The 27,228-nt window shown below is 38.9% G+C and overlaps 1 protein-coding gene across 2 annotated transcripts; it reads right to left on the bottom strand.

Moving 5' to 3' along the window:
• Positions 1-504: 504 nt before the first annotated feature.
• On the bottom strand, positions 505-26,994 carry thoc2 (THO complex 2). 2 transcript variants are annotated; one of them, XR_013771476.1, is made up of 38 exons: positions 26,918-26,994; positions 25,105-25,160; positions 23,704-23,795; positions 23,314-23,365; positions 23,124-23,194; positions 21,535-21,656; positions 21,284-21,417; positions 21,003-21,163; positions 18,403-18,495; positions 17,998-18,153; positions 17,425-17,597; positions 17,051-17,246; positions 16,931-16,969; positions 16,658-16,788; positions 15,848-15,949; positions 15,314-15,398; positions 14,877-14,970; positions 14,684-14,764; positions 14,482-14,578; positions 14,009-14,126; positions 13,709-13,888; positions 13,357-13,521; positions 12,858-13,133; positions 12,494-12,635; positions 12,217-12,374; positions 11,838-11,966; positions 11,610-11,741; positions 11,270-11,454; positions 9,900-10,075; positions 9,529-9,631; positions 8,786-9,165; positions 8,385-8,443; positions 6,777-6,812; positions 3,663-3,794; positions 3,418-3,484; positions 3,186-3,328; positions 1,449-2,468; positions 505-1,338 (listed from the first exon to the last, which is right to left on the bottom strand). XR_013771476.1 is itself a non-coding variant. In XM_079247787.1 (37 exons), the coding sequence occupies exons 1-37, from the start codon at positions 26,980-26,982 to the stop codon at positions 2,376-2,378; spliced, it is 4,674 nt and encodes a 1,557-aa protein (XP_079103913.1). In that variant the 5' UTR covers positions 26,983-26,994; the 3' UTR covers positions 505-2,375. The 2 variants fall into 2 exon arrangements, 1 of the variants encoding a protein (XP_079103913.1); XM_079247787.1 differs by having other exon boundaries at positions 505-2,468.
• Positions 26,995-27,228: the final 234 nt, after the last annotated feature.

A 27,228-nucleotide genomic window follows, 5' to 3' on the forward strand; every position in this document is an offset into this window, starting at 1 on the left:
TTTATATAAAAATCTTTGGGTCTGTTTTTTTTTTTTCATGCAAATCAATGAATCTTCACTCTGCAGAAAGCTCAGTGGAAATGATTTTACCAGGAACTGCAAATATCTTTGCTAATCTGTGACTGAGTTTAAAAATATGGGCCCAGACTGGAAAAAGGTGGCAGATGTCAATAACGTCTTCATAAAGAAAAAGTTTGTGAAATGATGCCGTTATCATTTAGTACTGTTGATTTAATGATCCTATAGAAGTAAAATTACATACTTTGACTTCAGCATCAGAGGTTTTCCCTGGTAGTTAAGTTCACACTAAATATGTTAGAACTTGATCAACCATTCATCAGGTGGCATTTAAAGGGCCAATCAGATTTAATGGGAGCCCCATCCCACCTTCGGCCAATCTTGTGGCTCCAACATCGACTGCTGATGATGTTTAAAAGCAAACAAAGAAAGTAAGAGATGGAATCAAAGTGACACACTAGGAAAACTATTATTTATTGGCTTTTTTTTTTAAACTTGTTTTCTTTTCTTTTTCTTTTTTTTTTTTTTTAAAAAAGCTTACACTCATTGAGTACAGCAGATAAAATCTCCAAAGGTCATTTTTGAAACAGATGTTTGAGTACAGAGTGTCAGAGTTTTACGCAGTTTTTCTTTACAATTCTACAATTGAATCAAGATTGAACTGACATTTTTCTTTTATTCATATAAATTATGTAAAAACCTGATTAACACAAAAATCACAGAACTGTATAGGACATCCAAAAAGAAAATGAAAAGAAAAAAAAAATAACATGATGTAAATTTCATGTTACCGCTTTATTATTTTACACAATATACAAACTGGTCCTTTGTATTATTTTCCTCACTTGTGTTTGTGGGTTTACTTGGATTAAAAGAAGATAAATAAAAAGTAAGCATCTCAAAGGGATTTGAGGTAAGTGAGAATGGAAAGCCACTAATAAATCAAGCAAAATGCAAAACCTGGTAAGGTACAGAAAATCTAAATGTTTCCAAGAATGAGACCAAGAACTGAATTCATACAGGAACCACATGTTTAGTAAGAACACTGAGATTACAGCAGCACACTGTGCCCATACTGACTGATTAAAATACAAATAAACAAACAACAAAAAAAACAACTAACAAACAGTTGGTTTACTGTTTAAAATTACAAAAAAGAAAGGAAAAAAAACAGAGTTTATATGTAAGTTGACTACAGCTACCGACAGGTGGGATGAGAGTTTACAGAAAAACAAAAGCAAGCAGAAATGAGTACAAGTCAACAACATAGCACAGGTAAAGTTGCAAAGGTAGTCAGATAAAAGTACAGCTTCTTCAGTTCTGCCGCAGCAAACATGGATCAAAGGAGAGGACAAAGTATGTCAGACACTTCGCAAACGATCGATTTAAAGTTTAAAAAAAACCAAAAAAACAAGCTGAGTGGTTCTTACCTTCACTGATTAGTGCACATTATCTGTGCTTGTCAGAGGATTTATGAGTATGACTGTTAAGGGAAATTGTGAATTAATCCAAAACTGATTTGCCACCAAGTGTTGGATGGTGGAAAAACAATCTGCTGTGTGACAGCTCAGAGGAAAGCCAGTAAAGCATCCTGGGCTGTTTTCCTTTCTCTACTGTCAAAAGGGGTCAAATACAGCGAGACGACGCAGGGACGAGCAAAAAATTATGTTGTCGTTTCCTGTATAGGAAACAATAAAACTATCAATAAATGTGAACAGCGCAAGTGTTAACGACTGGTTCAGATGGAGGAAGACACAATCGACTGGAACCGGTGAGGCTCGAACTGAAGAGCACATGATTCGTTTAGCTTGGCACACAGTATCAGAGGTGGTCTGTAGCAAATGAGGACAAAAATGGGCCTGCAGTGAAATACTCAAATTAGACAAGTCAGATGGTTCTGAGATGAGGATTAGGGTACTAATTATGTTTACAAGCAAATCTTGTTGGCTGGCTTCAAAGTACAATATGGCATCTGCAGCTAAATGTATTGGATCAGAGTGTGTTTACCCACACACAACAGATTGAAACGGGAGTCATTCTTTAACGATGTGGATAAAATTATAACCAGCTTTTGTGTTCTGAGCTGCTGTACTCAAAACTTTTTTTTTTTTTTTTTACAGAGATACAGAAAGAAATACTTCATTTCAGAACAAGCAAACCCAGCCACTGATGAACAAAAATGTGGAGCAAAGCAGGAAAAACCACATCTGCTTTGGTTGGGATGCAAAATGGTTGTAGACAGCAGGAGAGAGAAGAAAAAAAAAAAAAGAAAAAAAAAAAGAATAAAAGTGTATAAAGTCCCAATACCTTTATATATTAAAACTAACTAGAAGTGATTACTAGTATGAAGTGTTGCTCTACACTAAAGGATATTGCTTTTTCTCTTCTTTTCCCCCGCTGCTGTCCCTCTTCTCCTTCTTTTCAGACTTGTCTTTATCATGTCTGGACTCCTGAAAGAAAAAAAAAGTCTCCATCTGAAACAGATCAGCAGTGATGACCCAAGCCTGATTATCGTTACGATTGTCTTTCTGGTTAAATTCTAAGGCACCATCAGGGACCGTCCACACGGGCCAAACTGCAGTAAAACTACAAAACCAGGGACTAGCCTTCATGAAGCATGTCTGAAACTCGGTACCAAGGTGGAGAGCTCTGAAACCGTCAGGACAGTGTTACCGCACAACTGGAGAAAATCACATCAATGTGACCAACATGTGCCAAACACGACATTAACGGCGCTGGTGACCAGCTGTGTTGTGTGTTATTTTGGTTTTGCTGTCCAGCGTAACACAAAGACGAAGCACGACTTCTTCGTCAGTCCAACCGGATGTTTCTCTCTGGCTTTGAACAGATTCATTCGCCATCTTCTTCCAGTGTGAACTTCCTGTAATGCACAGTGAGCTTTTATCTGCATATGTGCTACGTCTCCTAGCTGTGAAGTGCTACTCTTTAATCACCACAGCGCCCCCCCACAGGCTCTCAGTATGTACTACAGCAGTTTTACGGGAATGGTGAAGCCCCTCTCCTAGTTTTGTCACCTTTTTCCCACCCGAACTAGCTTCGGTGCCGTGGGGACAAAGCCTTCGGCAGATAAATTCTGTTTGTCCTGAACTCTACAGACAACTGAGCAGAGGCCATGATGGTGGCGGAAGTGTAGGAGCTGAGCTGACCTTTTTGCCTCCAGAAGTTCGCTCAGCTTTCATGGAATCTGCCTTCTCTTTGCTGGATGACTTGGATCTTTTGCTCTTCTCTTTCTCAGCTGACAGAGGGGAGTCGCAGGAAGGACTTGCACTCTTGCTGTTTTTTGAGGAATCTGCAGGGGAAAAAAAGTTCACTATGTTTCAGTTTTGAGTTTTACCAGATCAACAGAGTCTTTTGGTTTTTGTCAAAACAAAAACTTACTGGTGCCGTTCTCATCTTTTCTGCGTTTGGATTCTTGGTTTAGGTCGTGCTCATTGATGATGTGATCCTAAATGTCAGACAGTGAATGGTCAGAATATGGCTGCTACTCCTCAAAGTTAGCATGTGCTAGAAATAACGTGTGTGTGAAAGCATCTACAGTTCTCCCTTTATGTCCAATTAATTTTGAAAAGTCAACTTTTATAAAAACAAGAGTGAAAAGTTGGGAAAATATGTTAAACACTCACTCTCTTCCTTTCTTTCCGATCCTTTTCTTCCTTCTTCTCTTTGGATCTGCCTTGTGTGTTCTCAGGGTCTTTCTTCTCCATTTCCCTCTCTCTGCTCTTGGACCGGGCAACTGAATTAAAGTTGATGTGGTGCTGAAAACAATTACATAAAAACATGAGACAAGCACAAATGTTTAATGCAAATATGAGCCAAAGATGGAGGAACTTTCTGGAATTCAATCCCTGTGCTTCCAAACATCAGCTACTAAAAATGATGGTAACTGTTAAGAATGTGAATTAATTGTGCTGAAGCTTAAAATAATGCCAACATTAAGGTTGTAAAAAATAGCAGGGAATTTGGTTTAGGGGCTTCAGTCGTGGTTTAACATTCATTTCTTGAAAGAGCTACATAATAAGAAATAAAGAGGTGGTAAAAAAAAATAGATAAATAAATAAATGTAGGAATAATTTAGTGAAAAAAAAATCAGGTTCCATTTAATTTATTTGACCAGACTTGATCATGCAAACAATTTATTCATTAGATAAATTCAGACTTTTAAAATTATTAGACAGTCCTTTACGTACTAATCTGATCAGTGTTTTTCTCAAACAGCAGAAACTTTTTCACAACTTCTGCAGAGAAATCTCTGCAAGCCAAACTCCCGTAAACGTCTTTGGTGATAAAATTGCTCATCATTTTCATTTGGTGATCATTAAAGAAAAAACAAACCATAAGACAAGCAGGTCAGTTGTGCATAAACAAGTACAAGCATTTCTAATGTCTTTAAATCAAGAAAAGTTCAAATCAGAGCTTCCAGAATAAAAGCCAGATGATTAAAATCTCCTGAGGGAGTGACAGATGGAACCGGTCTTATGTAAGACTGATACCTTCAGGACCTTGTGCTCTCTGCTGAAATAACACAAAAAGACTCTGGCAAGTGATTCAAATAGATCCCCAATTTCTCTAATGTTTGAAATAAATCCCTCCACCAGTAAGAGTTATACAAATACAGAAAGTGGCCACCTGAGGAAACTCAGCCCAAAAGCAAAGTGTTTAATACCAGTCGGCCGTGCAGGGAACTCGGAGAGCTTGTTATCAATGTGCTGGAAACTACCAGCTCTCTGATTTGCATAAAGAGACAAAGTCTTTGTTGTGGTAAAATATATTCAAAGTTCATGAATTATTTTCCAGTTTCTATAAAAGTTAAAGAGCGTGTCTTTTCACACTGTATGCTACAGACAGACAAAGCTGGAGCTGTTTGGCCACAGACTGAACAAGGTTTTTGAGGAAAAAATAAAACTGCGTAAATCTATTTCAAACATAAAAACAATTCAGATGGACGTGATCACCTCATGGATTACCTCAGAACAATGCAGTGTTTGGCAGGGACTTTGCTGGTCCAGATATTCATATACACTTTAACTTGTCATAAACCACCCACTCTCACACTGATAAAGGCTTGACATTTTCCTCATCATTGCATGTCTTTTCCTCTTGCAGCTCGTCTCAAGCATCGTCTTCGCTCCTCTGCCCTGCAGGCAGTATTTCCTCATGGGAGTGAAATCGGCTGTTTATTCTTGTGGGAAGTCATTACACAATGCAAGCTTGGTATGTTTTTGGCACTAAAGTTACACTTTTAACACTGATGTTTCTTCATGTTACAGAACCTGCATCTGGTTAGAAGACAATGAAGAGCAATAAGGAACCCAGTTTCTGAGATGTGTTTATGGTTCATAATTTATACAGACTGATACGCCGCCCGCGCCTGTCGATGGGATATCTATGTCTTACGTTCTGCAGTCCATTCCCAAAATCTATACTGCTGCAGAGCTGCTGCTCCACCTACAGGTGAGGTGTCCCTGGTCTGTGGTAACATCATGTATGTAAAATACATGATCTGCCTTCTGATTTGTTCTTATCCAAGTTCGGTAGCTCATTAAAAATGTATGGGGAAATCAAATATCAATAAAATGCTATTTTAGCTTCCATTTAAAATTATTAAAGCAATTAACACTTATTTTACAAACTAACAGGATCTGGCCTACAATGGAGAACCCAAACACACACACACACACACACACACACACACACACACACACACACACACACACACACACACACACTAAAAACTAAACAAAAAAATGGTTAAGATAATAGACCTTTGTATTATTGTTATTTTATTGCTATTTCATGCAAATGAGATAGAGTTTAACAGGATTACTGAGACCAGTTGGATCCCCACATCACACCATTACACACACTTCCAGGAAAAGCAGAACTTGTGTGAAATTAAACCAAAAGTGACACCTAACAAACTGATGTTTGTCACACCTTTGTGTATTTTAAAATTGTGCCAAAATGAACAAAGAATCTTTGTAAATTACTTTTTTTCTTTTGCAAAAAAGTGCCAAAATTTTCTTAGTGGGTAAAAAAAAACCCAACTTATTAGTTTTAGTTGAAAATTCTTTAAAGACAAATGTAAACAAGCTTGTTTGCAGAAGAAACTGACAACCAACCGCTACGTCTGTCTACAGATTCATTGCTTCTTTATCTAAATCTCCTTTCAGATCCTCACATCTGTCAGTTTAGCAACACGTGAACATGTTTACATTGTTTATGAATAAGAAGACGCTGCTTTGTCTTAAATCATCATCTTACAAATGTAACCATCAAATGAATTATTTCTGGGTTATTTCTCACAGAGCTGAGCTGCTTGCTGGTGAACAGAAAAGCCACATGAAGGAAACAATGTTCATTATTTTTATGCTGCTAAAAACTCAGATAGAATTCTTTGTTGCACTAATTGCTCCCATCCACCTTGCACTTTTCAGCTAAATGTAAATGTTTGAAGGCGTTTGCTCATTCTCACACAAATGGCAAATATTATAGCCAAGTTACTGCGCTTAGGGATCGTTTTCTTTTGGTTTTTGAATTTGTTTACCTAGTTTGCGTCACTGTCCACCATCTGTGTCACAAAATGCACAAATTTGGACAAAATCCCAACCTTTAAACGTAAGCTGTGCCAGCTGCCTAAACGGGCAACAGCGAGCTGACACGCAAGATGCAGTTTTCAACTATGTGATGTCTTCAAGTGACCAAAAAATGTCAAACGTAATAATAGAGTTTGCTCAAACCTTGGATGTGGACTCCTTGGGTTCGTTGCTATTGTCCTGTAGGGATGAATGGAGATGACAGATGAGCTGGGAGGGGGTGGGGTTTTGGGAGGAGGTTGTCAGACAGCAGTAGAGAGTTGGAAGAAGGGGTGGGGGAAGAGGGGAGTCGAGGCTGGCCGGACCAACAGCATACTTCTCCCTTGACCTTCAAGAACTAAGGCTTTGACAAGGTTATCACATAGAGGAGAGTTTATAGGCTCAACATCTGGAATGTCAATACTTATTTTACAAAATAGAAAACTTATAATAGAAAAACCCTGAGAATATATGAAATAACTACTTGTCTTATTACTAAAAACATGTTTGCAATTTTAGGCAGAATGAAGTGAAGCCCTACAGCGCAGCTGGTATTTAATACCGATAAAGTGCCAGTGCTGTAAATGGTGTGTGTGTGTGTGTGTGTGTATGTATGTGCTCCCATGTGCCTGTATCTGTGTTAAGACAAATCATTCAATTCTTATGTGCTTGACTGCATCCCTACAAAGGTAACTGTTGCTGTCACTTACAGTTCAGGAATGGATAAGACACATGGAGCCTATTTCTCTGGTGGAAGGGTAAAATAAAGACCTATCACAAGCTTCCAGGGGTTTGGGCAACACTCCAGATGGTGCAGGCTTCGCCAACTCTCTCCCTCATTCTCTCTTTGTAGTGGGCAGGCTTATTTTCCTCTTTCTGTTTGGCCGATTCAAAGCTGCAACACTCATTCTCTCAGGTTGACGTCAGCTGCTGGTGGCGCCGAATTTCCACCCAATGCTTGCTAGGAGGTCGTTGGGCTGTCGATGCCGATGGCTGGTGGCTGTAGAGATCGCGTTTCAGGGGCCAACCGGACAGACTGGACATGCATCATGTGACGTGACGGCTGCATGCAGGCTGCTTTAACAAGTGGAGACAGAAGTGGGACCAATGACACAGCTGCTGCAGAGAGGCCCGCCTGCAGTAGAGCGGGTTGCTGGACGTCATCCATCTTTGAGCTGCACCCGCGGCGGGGGCGGGGGGCGACGAGGGGAGAGCGAAACGCTTTGCATCACTTGAAACCAGGAAATCTTAGCAACTCAAAAAAATGTAGGAGGAAAAAAAAAAAATCTTGGGCACAATTTCCAGTTGTAAAATATCGCTTGCGATAGGAGGAAAAAAAAAAAAAAAAAAAAAAGCCTTTGGAGAGCTCTTGATTTGCAAGCCACTTTACTTCAGGTGATTTTTTTTTTTTTAAAAAATCCAAAAACTCCACACGAATATAGAAACGCTTAAAAAAAACTTCTTCCCAAGGCACTCTGACTGCTTTCACTTATATGAAAATAGGTAAATATTTCAATATGAAAATATTTAATATACACAATATTCTCTTGACTAAGTCCATCTGGGAATTTCTCCCAATTCTGCAAAATATTATGATGATGTCCATGGAATGCTTTCCAACTCCCATGGTTATGCTTGGGTTTTCCAGATGCCATGCCTGCATGTACGACAATTCTTCTTGATGATCTTCCATGTTGCTGGAATGTGCAACGGCAGGGAATGCTCCGGCAGACAGAGAAGAAACCGGCACAGCCTTCTTCAAGCCATACTAACCTTAACAGACGAGGAGTGGGATGGGGAAGAATGACTGTCGAGCTTTCGTCTTTTGTGATCTGTAAAAAAAAACAACAAAAACTTGTTAACTGGAGTGTTTACTCAAGCTGTTCATCCTAAAGTTTCTCGCTCATTTTTTTTTAAAAACATCATAAAATGTCTATGTTGAAATAAGAACACAAAGATCTAAATAGATTTATCCTCCTGCTCAAAAGTAAAGGGTTACTTTCCCATTTAATCCAGAGGGAAAGTGATCCCAGACTCCCAGTAATGTACGGAACTGAATGTTAACAAATATGATGAAGTCCAAGAAGGCAAACTATTCTAGACATTGTCTATCAGGCCTTACAGTTGTCATAACAGCTGTCATAGTCTTTACAACCTCTGGAAGGACTTCTTACCCCTCTCAGATTCAGCTGACTCTGATCTGGGAACTGGTGACTTGAGGGACCCAGCTGCAGCACTCCTGTCTCCTTTCTCCTTGCTCTTGGATTCCTTTAAGGCGTCACGCTCCCTGGACGGTTCCATCGGCTCCCCGTTTCCGGCTTTAGACTTGTCTTCTTTGCTGATCTTTTCGTCTGCCTTAAGTTTCTCGCGCTCTGCCTTGGGGGTCTTCTCCTTACCCTCGCGTACCACTCGCTCCTCCTTCCCTGCTCTTTCATCTCTCTGCTTCTCGCGACGGTTTTCTGCCTTTGTTTCGGGAGTGCTGCCTGGTGTCTTTTCCTTTTTCTCTTTTTTCTCCTTCCCACTCTTCTCTTTGTCGTCTTTAACAACTTTGGTGCTGCAAGGAGAGACATTTTTCTCTGAAATATTTCATAAACATTTCTTTTAAAAAGTAAATGGTGATATTTAGATGCAGCTGAACACAGTGTTACTGCACAAGGAGTTTCAACACATGGTGTTAAGCAGGGGTGTCCAAAGTCTGTCCTCAAGGGCCACTATCCTGCAGGTTTTATAAACCCACCTGACTCAGATTCAATGGATCCAACAACTTATGAAGTTCTGCACAATGGCTCATTAATTTAAGTCAGTTGTGTCTGAGCAGGGATATATGAAAAACCTGCAGGATTGTAGCCTTTCCAGGACTGGAGCTGGACATCCCTGCTGTAAAGCCTTGAGACATAAAAGCTCCTGACATCCCTACCTGTTGAGGGCACCATTCCCATTGCTGGCATTCACTTTGGCTGCTGCACTATTGGCTTTATTCACTGGTTTTGTGGTCCCCTGAGATTTCTCCTTGCCTCGATCTGGATAAGAATCAGACCAAAATCAGTTTGAGATTTTAATATTAATGTCACATTGTTAACAAAAAACAGGTAGTCGCTTACAGAATAAAAAAAAAAAAAAGAAGAAGAAGAAAATTTGCTAATCTTCTAATCTGTGTACAGCTCTGAATATGCAATATTTCATGACACTGACATCCAGTCTTCTGCTGATGTTAATTACAACTTTATAACCATTTCTAACATGTCAAGTTAATCGATTCAAATTAGTTTGTCAACTTTAATGACTCACCCCCATCCTCTGATGCCCCCTCCTCAGTCTTGCTTATGTTAATTGCAGGTTTGCCGGTACTGCCGGGGCCGTTTTGTTGACTTGCTGGTGTGGCACTGCGTGCTGGCTGGTCCTTGTGGTGAAACTCATTCTCAGGAACCATGTGCACCTTCTGGCTTTTCAACCGACCTGAATAACTGTAAGATGCATAGAGGGTTTGCACATAGCAAGGACACAAAAAAACCCTCAAAGAACTATTGAGTGTCAAACAGTGGTCATCTTTCAAAATCTATTTAAGTTTAGTGTTTTGAAAGAAAATTGAGGTTTAAAAATGAAGTATTTTTATGCTGTTAAACATCCAGAAATCTCATCACTTAAATACAAAACAGTTGATAAACTTGAGCTAGTAGCTGTCTTATCATTTAAAATATTCTTAAAAAAAGAAAGAAAAAAAAGGAAAAATTTTTTTTAAAAATATATATATAATATCCAGATTCTTTTTTAAAATTCTTCTTCTTCACTTAACTTAGCTTTAGACTGCAGGTTTGGTTTCTGTACACTGTGCAAAATTTCTGGACTACATTAGTTATATTCAGTGTTTTGTTTAAAGTCTTCCAAAAACATTGAATGATGTAAATTGTGATTAAACATGGAACTGTCAGGAAGTGTTTAATTGAGACTGATTGACTGACGGACCGATTTATGTGAAATCTAGTAGAGAAAAAGAAAGACTGACGAAAAATTGAAAAATAAAAAAAAACAACAACCACAAATTCATTGATTTTCTGTACCACTTGGTCCAATTAATGGTTTGTGGGGAAGCTGGAGCCCATTCCAGCAACAGGCTAGCGAGAGGTAGGGTACACCCTGGACAGGTTGCCAGTCCGTCACGGAGAGGCGACCAACCATTTACGCTCACACTCACTTCTAGTGAGAATCTAAAGAGACCATTTCTAAAATCTAACATGCATGTCTTTGGACAGTGGGAGGAAACCAGCCTACCTGGAGAAAACCCACATATACATGAGGAGAACATGCAAACTCCTCAGAGAAAGGCCCCGTACGAACGTCCCCTAGCCAAGGCTCGACCCTGTGACCTTCTTGCTGTGAGGCTGCAGTTCTAACCACCACAACGCCATGCAGTCTATGCCAAAGATGCCGATGACTGTAATCCTTATGCCCAATACGCCCCACCACCCCTCACATACAGGTTTATCCTTATACTCGGTGGTATCAGAGTCTGAGCTGTATGACAAACACTCACATACCACTTTCTGCTTCTTTAGACAACCCCTTTTTTATACATGTCTTCATGTGATCACTACACATCCTAAAACATAAGTAAACTGTAAGCTCCACACAGAGCTGAGCAGCACACAATGCTGTGTTACCCCATTGCCAAGGCATAGAGGTCAGGCCTCTTATCCTTCTCCTCAAGGCAGATCTTGTGGACGCGGCACTCCAGTGCTTGGCCGAGGTTCAAGACCTTTGGATAGCAGGGCAGGATCTTAGTAAGGACGATCAGAATGTTCCGGATGTGGGTGTAATCCCCCGTTTCCAGGCAGTGAACTGAAGCCTAGTTGAAATAGAAACAAAGGAGATAATTAGATATAATTTCCACTGTACTTTAATTGTTTCTGAGTTATTACATAGAACTACAATGGTGAAAAAAATAATGGTTAAAAAGGCAACAAAAAAAAAAAAGAAAAGAAAAAAAAAGGTGCAGCTCACCTTTGTCAGCATGTAGTGCCATTTATGCACCACGTGCCTGAAGTTCTCATAATCTAGTTGATCGACTTTATTTCCCCCATCAAAGCCTGTAGCTCTGAAGATGGTCAGGAAGCCGGGGTAATTGACACACTCCTATAAATGCAGGAAGAAGAAAAGTTCACATCCTGCTCGTTTTGATTTCAAAAGGAAAATCTGTGTTGCAGGTTAGAGGACGGCCGAACTGGAGACCTTCTCGTAGACTGTGCGATCGCTGTGCCATCGGGTCACTGTCTCCAACATGCAGCAGAGGAAGCGTCCGTAGCGGTGAGACTCGTTCTCTGTGCAACTTGCAACGGTGTAAATAATAGCAGAGAACACCTGCCGAGCAACAAAGTGTGGAGTTAACAACAAAGACAAACAAAGGAAAAAAGGAAAAAAAATGAGGCTAAATGAACTGAGCCAGCAGATTGCTACTGAAACTCTCGACCTTTTGATACTTAACCACCTAATGAATCAAAACCAACTTTTTCTTTCTTTCTGTAGGTTTAAGATAAATACTGGGGAAATTTGTTTGCATGATTGTGTAATCTTACATGAATGTGTTTTAACATTATTTTAGACCTCTTACCCTGTCATAGCACAGGAGGGTGCAGAAGTTAGGGGTCTTCTGCTGGTGGACCAGCTCCACAAAGCGGGCACAGTAGACAGCATCGATGGATGAGAAGATGCAGCGAGGGAACAGACAGAGCTGCAGGAACTTTGTTATTGTCTCGTTCTTTGTGGATTCTGTCATTAAGCATTGCAAATGGTGTTAGTAACGGAACCATATCAAGAACTAACAGCAATGAACAAGACTGAACATAACAAGGTCAAAACACATCAGTGAACATCATAATGATACTTACTGGCTAACAACCAGTTGTCTTTTTCTAGTTTCAGGCGGTGCAGAACTCTTTGGACATGCTCCAGTTGTTTCTTCTCCTCCTCTTGTAGTTTTTCCTGCAAGGCAGTGCAGCGTTCCTTCTCCTTCTTTTTCTTATTTAAGGGCTTTAATGTGAAAAGGGATAGAAAAAAAAAAAAAATCAAACATAATCAATTACAAATGCACAAAAAATGTACAACATTTACACAATCAATTTCTTAAGATCATATTTATATCTCCTGTGTACCAGTGTGTAGAGTCCTGTATACCCTGCAACTCAGGCGTATCATCCAAGTGTGTCATGTAAAAATGTTATCATTTAAGGCAGTAGGGTGACGGCTACTCACAATCTCAGGGTTCTCCTCAATGGCTTTGATTTGAGCCTTGAGCTTGTTAACCTCACGCTCATAGGCAGCTTGAGGGACTGCCAAGTCATACATGGTGAGAGACCAGAAAGTGGCGTAGAACTGAGGGCGGAGATCATCCCAAACTCTGGTAGGATGGAGGGACACCACAGCTTCGTGCACTGGTGTCATCACCTGCTCACAGGCTGACACATATTTGGTTGCCTTCTGCTGCTGCCGGTTTCCCTTTTCTGCCTTTTTCAACTCATCATATTTTGACTGAAAGTAGAAAAAACAGAGGTCTGGTTCATTTAAGAGGAAACAAACAGAAAAAGAATGATTTTCTTTCCAGAAAACATGCCTGCCCCCTTTTTCCCACCTTGCTTAGCTAGATAAGTTAACAATTCTCTCTTATGAATTTTATGTTTAAATGAAACAATTTGTGATCATTTGTGCATTTTAAAGCTGATCTGTTTGGAAAATTTTAAAACAGTCCACTAACCAAAATCTGATGGGCATACATTGGCCGAGACAGAAAGAAAGCAGCATCATGTGGTGTGTGGAACTGGTTACATAAGATGTCAATGGAGGGAACACGCTTGATGTAGTCCTCTGTGCTGAGGTTCGAAGCCAAAAATCCACCAAACTGTACCAGTGTGTCATGGCACTGCAGGAAGACAATTATAAGGGGGAAAAAAACAATGTGGATGTGTTCTTTTTTTTTTTTTTTTCTTGGGTGGAGTGATATTTTTGCAATTAAATCTGGTTTAAAAAAAAACAAAAACAAAAACAAAGGTGCAACATCTTTAGACTTATGTACTATAAAACATATAATAAACTCTGACAGCACATACCTGGTCATAAAGGTGGCCTACAAGTTTTAGATGTTTCTCTCCCCCCTCCAAGAAAACCACCCCGTTTCGCTGTTGAGCCATGAGTAAACACAAAGGCAGAGCGAGTTCGTGGTCTAGGAGTGCATCCTTCAGACGTTGCGAAGACTTCTTAGTGTTCCTGATCTGACCAAAGTAGCCACCCTATGAAAAGAGTCACATTCACATGAGCTCACATGCAGCACCTGTACAGGCTAGAAGACAGATTTTCTTTAACTGGAGCACTAGGAAATCACAACAGTAACCCAAGCGTACTGTTCATACCTCGGCTTTGAGTTGCTCTCCTCCTGTCATGGCCTCTAACTGTTCTGAGGTCATCTCATCTGTGATCTCAATACCGGCCATTTTCTGCACCACCTCTTTCAGAATCAGCAGGTCAAAACTGCAACAAGAGGAGCCACGCGCCCAGCAAAAACAAGTTGAAAGTCAAAAGAAAGGCATTTAGAGAGCAGGAGCCAAGGATGGAGAAGGCAACAATGTACTACTCCCAACTCACACTTATGATTGAGTCTAGCATGTGATGCTTCAACATCTCTGAAATAACCCATTGTCAAACTGTGTGTACTATGACCATTTGTTTTGTATTTGGGAGATAAAAAATAATATTTACAATAATCAACTAAATATTAATAACAACAAAGCATCTGACCCAACGATATCCAAACAGAGCTAATCTTAAAATGTCCTCCTGTCCTGTCATCTTTTGTGAATGAACTAAACTGTTAGGAGCTGCTCACCTTTTCCCTGCTTTTAGTTGATTGGTAACATACTGCAGGAGGCCGGCCAACTCAATTGGGTATTTTCTGAACACTGCTCCGCACAGACTTGCCAGGCCTTGGTTGACAAAAGGAACAGATGCATGTTAGATACACATTAAAGCATCAAACAGCTTCTTGCCTTTTGGATGCAAATGAATGGTGTGACTGACTAGCCACATACTCTGAAGCCATGGGGAGATGGTAGTGTCATCATGCTTCATTTTCTCCTTTTCAGGGTTGGCCAGAGCCTCAATGATGCAATCTGAAGACAGAGTAAAGCGGAACAACAAAAGGAATGTGGCCCCTTTACTGCTGCCGCAAAGTGGCTCAAAGAAAACTCAAGTATGTATGTAAGGGTAAAAGGTTTAGGATACAGGCAAGGACGTCATAGTTGAGGGATGTGAGGTATTTCAAGGAGTCCACCACTGGAACAATAAGGTTGTCGTACCACTGGATCTGAGACAGCATCTAGCATAATAGAAGAAAGTGGAGGGACTTGGTACCTGGTGTGATAACAACACTTTACTCCAAAAGAGAACTGTTAGACTAAAGCATATTTAAGTTAAAACAAATTGTAATCATATTTCATTTTACAAATGCCAACACTACTGTTGTAATAAAAATATTTTTGCTTGAAGACTGTAATTCTGATTGATGCTTTCATAATTGCCAGAATATCACTGTAGCCGGTTTGTTTTACATGCTTAAGAACAGATTTTATATCCCAAAAAAACCAAAGATCAGTTAGATTTTGTATGTTTCCCTTATCATTAAAATGAAAATAAAAATAATTAGAGCAAACTATGCTTACATAATCAAAGAGAATGGTGGGATTACTGTGGCTCAGCTTGCCAATCTGCCTTCCAGACTGTTTCACATTCTCTTTGGTCAATCGCCTTGGGAGGGAAAAGGCACAAGACAGGAAATGGCAGATTAAAGGGAAAAAAAACTTAAGACGATACAAAGAGTGCTGTAAGCAAAGGCTGTCGCTTCTGTAAGCTTCACATCGGTTAAGAAATGCACTCGCGGTTGTCAGCTTCACATGCAAGATCTGTAATTTTTTTAGACAGCACAACTGTGTGAGAATAATTATTTCCTCAACAGAACGTTCAGTCCTCATTTTAAAGCCTCACGCTGCTGAAGAAGCCGATGTTAAACTAAATAATAAAGCTAAATCATAGCATGAACGAGCAGAACAACAAGGCACCAACAAAATGTTCTAGATGGCCATAAACTCAGCAGGAGACGCAGAACCTATGATGCCTGAAAGAATGTGTTTTTGTTTGCACTGTAAACCTTGTCAAGATGAGCTGAAAGAACATAGATTCCTGAATAAATTACTTACTTCATAATGTATTTGGCTCTTTCCACGGTCTGAGCTTTGACTTTAACCAGCAGGGGATGGCTAGAATATGTTTCATTCTTCCACTGCCCATATAGCCGGTACCTTAGAGAGCAGGGATGGGAAACAATGTGAGAAACACTGGCAGATCTGAGCTTTGAAAGAACACCAATACTGCAAAATTAAACAGCTGTTAAAACACATTCTCACAAGATGCCAACACCCTCAGTCTTGTATTGAACCACCAATATTTACAGCATGGTGAAATTCTACTTTATTTCTTCAATGTCTAAAAAAAATGTTGCAGCCATTCGTCATGTTTAGTAGTGATTAACATATTGTACAATGGACTGACTGGAATTAGATGCATTGCATTTAAAAATGACATCTTTTTCCTTGATGGCATCAACACATTTCAGCGTACAGCACAGTGATGTGGTGCGCAAAGTGCGCCTATTTTAAGAGACTTTGGAAGCTGCGCTATTAGCTTTGACAAGGTCTGCCAAAAGGAAGAAAAAAACATATTGGGAACGTCAGTGTTGTTTCTTATCAATGTTATGCTAAAATGTCCAATCAAATGCTCTAAAAATAACATTCTTGCATGGTTGGGGAGCAGAAAATAATTTGCACTCCCCATTTTAATTTACATAATCAAGCATAATTCCAAGAACGGCGTTTGATAGTGCATGCACATCTTTTCTTGCCAATTATTAAACCCCACTGTGGAGCCTTGCCTGGGGATTCCCTTACTGTGTAATTAATTACATATCACTAAATGTAGTGAATGATGAGTGCGTGTCAGTGTGTCTTTACCTGTGTTGGTAGGGAAAGAGTTTGAAGAGTCCCCACAGTTCCTCAGACATGCAAGCATTACACTCCATTAGAGACAATGAGGGGAGCAACACTTGGTCTGCAATACTGAGGAAGCAACTCAGCAATATTTCCTGCAATTAATGTACAATCAATATTAGTAAGTTTCATATACAAGTGGTTTAATTTGGCAAGCCTATTAAGGAAACAGTTCCCACTCTGAAACATTTATCAGAGTGGTCCTAAAATCATGAGGACATTCGGCTTTACACTTACCAACTTGTCTTTGACCTCAGGCTTATTATCACTTTGGTACTAAAAGAAAAAAAAAACACAATATAAGTCACAAAAATATCAGCTTGCAGTCTAAATGTAGTAATATAGTTCTTATTATACCTCTTTCATGAAGGCCTTGCCCAAACGCACAATCTTTGCAAAAAGGATAGGGTCATGAGAGAGGTGCGGCCCAAGATAGCCCAGCATGCTGAAAGTGTCCTTCCGTAGGTCCTCGAAGCTCTCTGCAGGCTGAGGAGCTCGCTTGTTCCTCAGTGGATGCATTACACAACCCCGTGCCCCCTTTGGAACACCAGCTCTATAAGGAAGAGGACATCATTGCTGATATTATTTTTCATATCAATTCAGTTTTTATACCATTTTGTTATTTTCTATGACCTACAAAACACAAAGGCCTCAGCTGTGGAAGAAGGACACGTGTTTCGGCCAAATACACGACACATACATGGCAATAAGTGAAACGTGGAATTAAGTACCTTCTGTAAAGTGGCTCCACAGTCAGATGCACAAGCTGGCAAAGTGCCAGCGCAATGGCCTTGTGAGAAGTAGCATAAAAGGGAGGCATCTGGTCCATAATACTCTGGGCGTGGTGCCAGTCTCCAATCCTAAGTAGTGCTTCCAATAGACCAAGCTTCTGGTTATCAGGTGGCTATTTGAACAAAATATAATGGATTATTATTACATACACACACACACAAATTAATTAGTACAGAGAAACTGCTGTAATGACAAAGTCATGTTTCTACCATGTAAATAGTAAAACCTTGACTTCTGTGCCCCTTAATTAAAATTTTTTTTTTTTTTTTTTTTTTTTTTTTTAAAATCGGTGAGTTTAATATAATCCACTTTAAATTAAATATAATCAAGTAATTTTTCATGTTGACTTCAGGTGATATAGGTTTTGCAAGTGCTAATGCTTAAAAATGAAGCCTTGCAGAGCCTAAATTTAATTATTTCCAAACATCTGCTGGTCATGCCAACAGACATTGTTCATAGAAAACAGCCTTTAGATTTATATGCAACAAAAATGAGAGCCAATGCTTTAACACCTTCTCGTTCTTCTCTTCCTCCTTTTCCTTCTCTTTTTCCTTGTCTTCACTTTTCTCTGAGGGTAACACAACCATCACCAGCTTGCGAGCAATCTGCTTGGCCTCTGAGATATCTCGCTTATGTTCTTCTACAATGGAGGCATCTAGTGGCATCAGCTGGAACAGCAGAAAGGCAACGTGAATAAAGAGACAATTTATCATATAGATTCATAGTGGATATAAAAATGAATTCATTAAGAGATTAGAAACTTCCAAGTTTCAAGGGGTTGCAGCTTTGATTTGCACTAAAAAAATAACTCCCAATTTTGACTGATGTAGGCAAAAGGTTTGTGTGCAATAAATGGCAAATTTCTAATAGATAAAAATGAGTGAAAGTCAGCAGCCTTGCAGCTTTTTTTTTCTTACATGTACATAGAGATCCTCCAGCTCTATTAGGTTATGGTGAAGCAGAGCAGCAGCAATGTGATAAAGTGACTTTGGGGTTTCCTCATTCGGCTCCTGAACACAAACACAACAACATAAATAAGCACACAATCATGGAAAACATGAGCAATACAAGCAATGCTAAAATCAGGTTGAAACATTAAAAACACATTCTGGTGTACTGAGAAATGTCATTAGTTCCAGTTACATGGTGGTTTTTAAAAAAAATTTTTTTTTTTTACATCAGGATAGTCCGCTAGACTCGGTCCGATTGGGGACTCAGCTCATTTGTAGGGGTATCCATGCGGATCGAGATAATGTTCACGCTGCACTTTGATCTAACGCGGCAAACCTTTACAATAATATATCCCCACTCCCACCAAAGGTGGTGCTGCACTAGAATTTAGCAAAAGAGAACAAGACCTGCGAGAAGAAGAAAAAAAATTTGTTTCCTCCACTTTCGAGCTAAACAGAGCAGGAAACTATCGCTGTTTTGGGTTTTTTGTTTTGTCTGATGCCAGTATACTGCAGAAACACACTGCAGCAATGGGCATAGTATGAACAACAGACAAGGCAAAAGAGCCATAACACCATCACTGTGTATTTACCCACAATGTAAAGCTACGCCAAATGCAGCAAGTGACTTTCATTGAAGTCCATTTCCTGTATTTGGTCTGCTTGAAACAGGCCGAGACCTGTGTTCGTAGGCGGACTGGGTCCACTTCTTTGATCCAAATCAGAATTCGTTTGGTACATTCACAGCTCGCCAAACCAAACAGAGTTTTCAATCAAACGGACTTGGATGCAAATAAAAAAGGCTGATGTGAATGTGTCCTTAAAGAATTTCAAATGAAAATATTTTCCTTTGAGTTTACATGGAAATAGTCATTCCGAATTGAAGATTAGAACACGTTTATTTGCCTTTACTAAATTCCTAATAATTTTTTTCAGCAGCTGAGGGAACAGAGTAACGGAGATGGGAGGCAGATGACACCGCAGAATATGTGAGTCATCGACATGGGACAAGGTAACGAGCATGTGCAGAACGGCCAGAAGGAACTTCGAGCGGAATGAACGTTTACATGATAGAGGAAATAATCAGTTTGGATTTAGAATGGGAATAATTCTGATTCAGAATATTACTTTGGAGTTTTAATTCCTAATTGTCATTTTCATTCAGAATTAGGTGTTTATTCGGGCTATGACTGTATGCTATTGTCCTGATTCCATTTGATTCTGATCTTTTTGGATGCCGGTTCAATTTAAATTGTGATTCTCACAATTCTTCGATATTGCTTATGTTTGTAGACAAAAAAAAAAGTACAAAACTTTTTTTGCTAGTCATTTTTCCTAATTTCAATGAGGAAAAAAATAGAACATCATGCTGCTGCTATAATGCCAAAGAAGACTAGTAAAAAGATCAGAAAAACTAAAAATGACAAAAGTTTTATAATGGATTGTTTTTACTGTATTTTCACGACCATAAGGCGCACCATATGAACAGGCGCAGTCTCAGTTATGGGTGCTATTTCTGTATTTAATACATACATACATAAGGCGCACCGGATTTTAGGGCGCGGGCATGGTAAAACATACCGGTACTCTAGCTTAAAACATGCTTGTTTGTGTGTGTTCTAAAAAAGGCAGTGGAGGAAAAACTAAGTTGTACTTTTTTGAAGAATTTAGCAATGTTTTCACGTTGTTTTTTTTATCAATCCTCATTCACAAATCCATCAAAGTCCTCATCTTCTGTATCCGAAAAGAATTGCTGGGCTAGTTCATCATCGAACACGCTGGGTTACCGCTTGTCATTGACAGTCTTGTTGCCGTGCGGCTCCTCATAAATGATGCCGGCTTCTGTGAAAGCTTGAACAACAGTGCAAGCGGACATTTTAGCTCAAGCATCCGCAATCCCTTCACAAATTGTGGCGTAACTCGCCCTGCGCTGCCTCCCAGTCTTAGTAAAACAAGTTGAGTCAGTCTTTTGATTACTTCAATAATTTAAAAAAAATCCAGATATTTGATTTTTTTCAATTCGATTTCCCACCTCTAGTGTTTATAGGGTGATTTTTTATCATTAAAGCATATTTAACTTTTATTCTAAATTGAAGAGGCATTAAGACTCCTGTGTAAACGTGGCCATTTTCTCTGTGCTTTCCCCGTGTCCTTGAGTGAATGAGTGTGTCTCACCAAGATTATCTGCAGCTACACTGTTTAAGGTCAAATTCATATGTCAAGTTTGTTTGAGTTGTTTTTGAGATTCTGTCCATCAGTTTGGACAAAATGTCCCAGATCATCCTGTATTTTGTGCGTAAGGCAAATGATTTCAATCTTGGACAGAATTAATTGGAACTTCAAAATGCTTCAGATTTCTTTATGTTGCAAAATTCCCACCACACTGACTATCATCATCTCAAATAGGTAATTGTATGTATTCTTACACCCGGCAATCAACTGGCGACCAATCCACACTGTCTATTGTCCGCTAATTGTTGGGAGAAGTTCCAGTTTCCCTGCAACTCTGAACTGCAATAAATGGTAAAAAAAAAAAAAATGGATGGATAGAGGATACGTATTCTTACCTGGTAGAACTTGAACTTGAAGCCTAGTATGTGGCAAAGAGTGAGTGGCTCACACATGTAGGACTTGATGAGGGACAGGAAGAACTCATTTTGGTCAGACCTACTCTCATATACCTCCAAAATGATGTCCAAAACACGATTAGGGTCTAAATTGAAGCAACCTACATTTAAAAGAAACAGGATTACTGAGTAACCATGTGGGCAAAACAGATTTATTATTGTCAAATAACTAAATAAATGCAAATGTGTTGCAGGCAATGGTCCTTTAAAAGATTTATTACCTATGAGAGACTTTATGCTTTCCAGGACAAGGTGACTGGTGATGTTGCCTGACAGGTCTTGGCCAAGCTCGGTGATTAATTTGGCATAACCCTCATTTTCCTCCCTTAGCAAGTTAAATTTCTGCTGCTTGTAACTGAAAAGAAAGAAATATAGAGATCAACATTAGATATGTATAAAGCTCCATAAAAAAGACCAAATACACTTCATCCATTCATATTTACATCTCTATTACACTGCTCCTTCCACTTACAATAGTTTAGTCTTGATTTTTACAATCTTTTGATTAAACTGATGAGCTTGTTTTATCAGTCCAAGGGATTCAAGGGTTTCTGGATCCAGCCTCTCTTTCAGAATGGCCTCTGGTATATAACACTGAAAATAAAATAAACGCAGTGAATTAATCAATTTAATACAGACAGAAAAACCCAAAAGGCATCTGTGACACTGAAAGATCCATTTACACTTGATCTAAACCGTTTTAGACAATGGTTTTGTTTACACCCAGTGCGTGTGAAATGCACCCCAGAAGCGCCTTGTTCCAGCTCTCTGCTAAGCATACACATCTGGTTTATTTTTTGATGGTGTTCGCATTGAAGAACACGTCAAGCCCAGTTGTTCAGACAGAGCCAGACAGCAAATTAGATACGGAAGCAGTTAAGCATCCAGTAAATTTTCAAGATAAAAACCACGTGCAGGTTTGTGATACCTGAACTCTAAACATTTTGTCATTACCGATGACACCAGGTTAGAAGTCAATCACTCAGTGTTTTCTTTCTTTTATTTATTATCATTATTATATTATTTATTATCAATAACAAAGTGTGTTCAGTGAGAGGCTTCTTCAGGTCTGATGCAAGACTGAAAGATACAGAATATCATTCGTGCCAGCAGCCATCAGCCTCAGGAACAAGACCTCCTCAAATTAATTATTATATACGACAATATTGAGTTTCCCTTTGGGGATTAACAAATTATTTTTCATTTCATTTCATCATATTATTTTATTATAAAACACCACAAATCCTTTTTGCAAAGATATCAGCAGAAAAAAGAAGTAAAGGACAGTGATATCAGCAGTTTTGATTGGGTGTTGAGTTTACCATACTAAACATAAACATTCATATGAATGCATACTACACACGCAGTCAGGTGTCTGTAGGGAGCAATACCTATTAAAAGAGCATGTGATTTTATTAACTTGCGGATGCAGTTATGCAGACCGCACCTGCAGGTGCTCTGCATCTGATAGGCTCCAAGTGTGAATTGGCACACTGCGGTGTTCAGAACAAAACCGTGATGCAGCTGAAGCGCAGCGTATATGGACCTGGTGGAACAGTTAAATGAGGAAGAAAACCCTGCAACAGTGAGCCAGTGGGCCCAGGGTGTTATCAGGAAAACAAAAATATACACGGTGAACCTTCAGTGATGTAAGCAGAAGGCAAGCTGGCTCAGTCAGCACCCTCAATGCTTTGAGTTTATTTCAATTGCCGCCCCTTTGTCCAAAATGTCCGTCTTTTATCAACAGAACTGAAGTAAAAAGAAGTTTTATGTCATATGGACAAATGACACTTTAAACCTTTACATTCTAGTTCATTACAACTAAGCACCTCGCACTGCCTACAACATACTACAAATTGCACACCAGTCTTTCACTATTCACTATTCCTCTTTACCTACTATATTTATAAACCCTCCATTCATACAACTATACTGCTGAAATAATGTTTGAGGTGTGTTGGAGAGGTTATGATCATTCCGCTGCTACTGTTCATGCACAATTACACATACTATCATTCTTAGTAATTAGAAAACAAAATTAGATATTAAAGACATACTTACCAAACATGCTCCCACCAACTGAGTGTAATGATCACGTTTGTTTTTTTCTTCCAGTGCACCAGTCTCTATGTCTAATAAAAAAACAAAGGGGAAAACCAAAATTAACATGTTAAGTTTAACTAGCACAACATGGTATTTGAATATCTGATGTTATTATCATTTTAATAAAAAAAAAAATACTGAAATTTACCTAGTATGCTGAACACATCTGCTAAAATTGATGGCATGTCATCTCTGAGTTCCTGAGAAGAAAAAGATATGAAGGTTTGAGCTGGGCAATGATTATTATAATCAAAATAGTAAAAAAAAAAAAAAAAAGAAGACACATTTACATTCATACTTTAAACTCCGACATTGTGCCATAATGTTTATTAAACAGTAAGGAAAACTGTGTCTGAACCTAGGAATTTCCTGTATGTCACATTTCAGATCTAAAATCATCATTTACCTGAAAAAATGGTACTGAATAGACACCTGTTATGCAGCGAACTTGAAAATGTGACAATTTTTATAATACATATTTTAAATTACACATGTGAAAAAGAAGAAGAAGAAGGGGAAGAAAAAAATGCACGAGTACCATCATGTCCCCAAGAACACTGGCAACAAGGTCCAGCTTCAGGTTTCCCTGTACAACTTGCCAGCAGAGCTCATATAAGGCGGACTGTATCTCTGCAGGGGTAAACACACAGCACATTAGTTCTTTAATAAAAAACAAAAAAACAAGTCGCACATTTTAATTACCACAAAGAAAAAAAAAAGTGACAAATAGTCACCCAGTTTGAGGAAGTATTTTAGGAACAATTTCAAAGAATAAAAACTTTAAACGAAACCCTGCGTTTCTGTGCAGGGTGACTTCGGTTGTTCTCCTTCCACTGCGTTCTGTTAATGGTGCTGCTGCTTCCAGCTCGGACAAACTTTACTCAGAATAGCTGTTCTTCTATTTCACACATTGCAAATCAAATCCACTTACCCTTCTCTGGCGTAACTTCTCTACGAAATTGCTATCTGAGAGGCTACTATTATTTAAAAATTCATATAAAAAGCCATCTCTGAGGACATCACAACCGCTTCCATAACTGAGGTTGTTACAAAGAACAGCTGGGAGTTAGGAATAAAAAGAGGAAGCAGAGCTCTGCTTTAAAAGGAACTTACATGTATCTTATGTAAATAATAAGTAAGTCCTGACCAAGATAGAAATAACCAAAATCATAAGCTCTAAGTATAAAATGACGTTTAAAAAACAGTACAGGTCAATCAACCTAAAAAAAAGAAAAAAACAAAACACCAACTTGAAGAGTCTACTTTTCACTCATGAAAACCCATCTTCAATTCAATCAATAAAACCAGCTTCTCTGAACTCTGGGAACAGATAGCATGAGTAAATCCAAGAGCAAAGGCCATGGATTCCTGAGCTTTTCGGAAAAATACATGACTGTACATACAAAGCCAAAACATAAACGCACTTTAAGCAGTGATAGGTTGCAAATGAAATCCCATACACATTCAGCATTCAACACACACTGGTCCTTTTTTCTGTTACAATTCCTCAGCCCCTCATTTACACAGGTCTATGAAGTCTCTATACGTGTGATATTTATCACTTGGATATTGGATAGTGCGATATATTTGCCTTTATAGAGTCACAGGCTCCATTCAAAATGTCAAATTTTCATTATATTTCCATTTTAGCAAGTCAACCAAATAGAGGTTTAGTACAATACGCCAGTGGTGGATGGAATAGGAAAAATAACAGTGATCTCAGGACTAATACCTGTGGAAATCCCTTGGACACATCAGAGAAGGGAAAAGTGCTACCTTTTGTCAACAGAAATGGGACTCAGGTTTATTTAAAACTATTCTGATTTGGCTGCAAACTAGAATAAATACCAAAACAGACATGCGATTGTTAACAGTGAAGCTTACATACACTGACAGACACTCAAAGTCAAGTATGTTAACATCAGTTCATTCAGCTTACCTTTAATTTCACTTCCATGATTTGTCTTATCTGTAAGGTTTTTGCAGAGCTGTACACTAAGAAGTGGGGGGAAAAAAAAGATTGTTGCGTCATAAACACAAAATGTCAACATGACAATTGATAATCTTAAAAATGGCAATACATGGACTACTGTCCATGAAAAAAAAAAAAAAAATCAGTGGTAAACTGAATAAAATTTTCATAGATATCCTTCCAACCTACAGTAAACCCCCACCAAACCCAAAAGAAATATTCACAAAAGATGCATGCTGGCCTATAAAGGCTGAGTGTGTCTATCACAGATGCACATATTGTATCTGTGATGCCCAATAAAGGTAAGGGTTGGTAGCAAGAACTCAGTAGCATTCATGATGGTGCAGAAGATGACATATTAAAACTCAAGGCACAGATACAAAAGGGTTCTCAATTGTATTATGTATATTCCTAATCCCACCTGAACCCCAAAAGTCCACCATAAGGAAGTTCATATTTAAAGGGGGGAAAAAACGTTTTTCCTGCTACAGGCAAAAAGGCTCAAATTAATAGATTAATTCCACAGTTTGACTGCTTATGTAATAACACGGACACACTGTGATCACAGACGCTGCATTTTCATTTGCAGTTTGCTGCGCGAAGACGACAATGCACTGCATAAAGAACTGTCATGCTATGTGACACGTCGTACTCAATGTATTTAACATCCGTGCCAATTGACATTTTCCTTGATCGAGATGTTTTATATAGATAAAACCGCCAGTTGCAGCTATGCCACACAATATGGTGTTATTATCCCATCAGACACGAGCTGAAGCTGGTACAGTGCGAGTTGTAGCTGGTGCACCTCCACGCAGGCCTCTCCTAAATATGCAAGGCCTATAGTCGCTTCTAGTAGCTAGTACCGTGTAAGAGTCTATTTAATAATATGCATGTGATGGCTGCTATGTAATAATATCTTTAAATTGTATTACAAATGTATTAAAAACAACTTGCACAGACACCTAGCTTCATTTAGAGTCACCTCACAAAAGCATGATGTTAGCTGTAGTAACCTTAGAAGTACTACGGTTTCCTTTCTCCGATGTTTCATGGGTCAGACAAAAAATGGTTTAGAGACAAATATTAAATAGTATCTGTCTTTATTCTCGCATCCATGTATGAATTACAAAAGATTCAATCATGGGCCTGAAGCCACAAATACCGTATATAAAGTTACCGCTAGCTTGCTGTAACGAAATATGAAGAGACGTTTTTCCCTCCACAAGATCAGCTATTTATTTTTCACGTTAAACTAAATCGCTTTTTTAAGTTAAAAAAAAAATGATATTCGTTTGTATGTTAGATAGTAACTTTGCATAGTTATCTTAAGGGTTTTGAAGATTTTTTTGTTAAATAGCTAGCCAGTATATCGATGTAGAACAAGTTTACTAGACTTGAGTCCAGCTAGCTTTGCTAGCCATCGTATTTACAAGCAAACGTCGAGAACCTTAGCCACTTTGTTAGCATGCAGGTAGCGATAAGTCTACTGCATGTGCAAAATTTAAATACCTTAGTCTACCAAACGCAGTCCATAAATTATTTTTCATGTCGTTAACTAGTTATAATATGTGCACAGTTTCAAACAATTATGTGAATTAACATTTGTAAGCAACCGAAGTTGTTCGCTAACCTTACTCTTCGTTAGCTAAAGCTAATAAAACCGAGAGACTAGCCTCTTGGGGTTATAAATATACATCATTTTAAGCCATTTTAATTATATGTACAAATAAAAAGCCGTATATCGTATAACACTGTCTTGACTTTCAATTCTACTCACAACTCATGTTTTCCTGATTTTTCCCAGTTTTTGATCCAGTCAGCAGGGATGATAATTGTCGCCATCTTCCATACACACGGCCCGGATGTCTAATTCATCATCATGGCACACAACAGGGTCAAATGTGCTGGTTAGCCGCTGCTGCTAGCTCACTGTTGCATGGTGGGAGAGAGAGCTGTGAACAGTGGATGATGCTAGTATCGTTGTCTCGGAAGAATTCATTTGGCTGTTCAGATTTCACCCTGAAATGGTGTATTCTTTAACAAAATAAACCAATAAGAAGAAAAACAAGTAGAAGGGAATAAATTAAT

The sequence above is a fragment of the Telmatherina bonti genome, assembly GCF_933228915.1.
Source record: "Telmatherina bonti genome assembly, chromosome: 10".
Lineage (NCBI taxonomy): Eukaryota > Metazoa > Chordata > Actinopteri > Atheriniformes > Telmatherinidae > Telmatherina > Telmatherina bonti.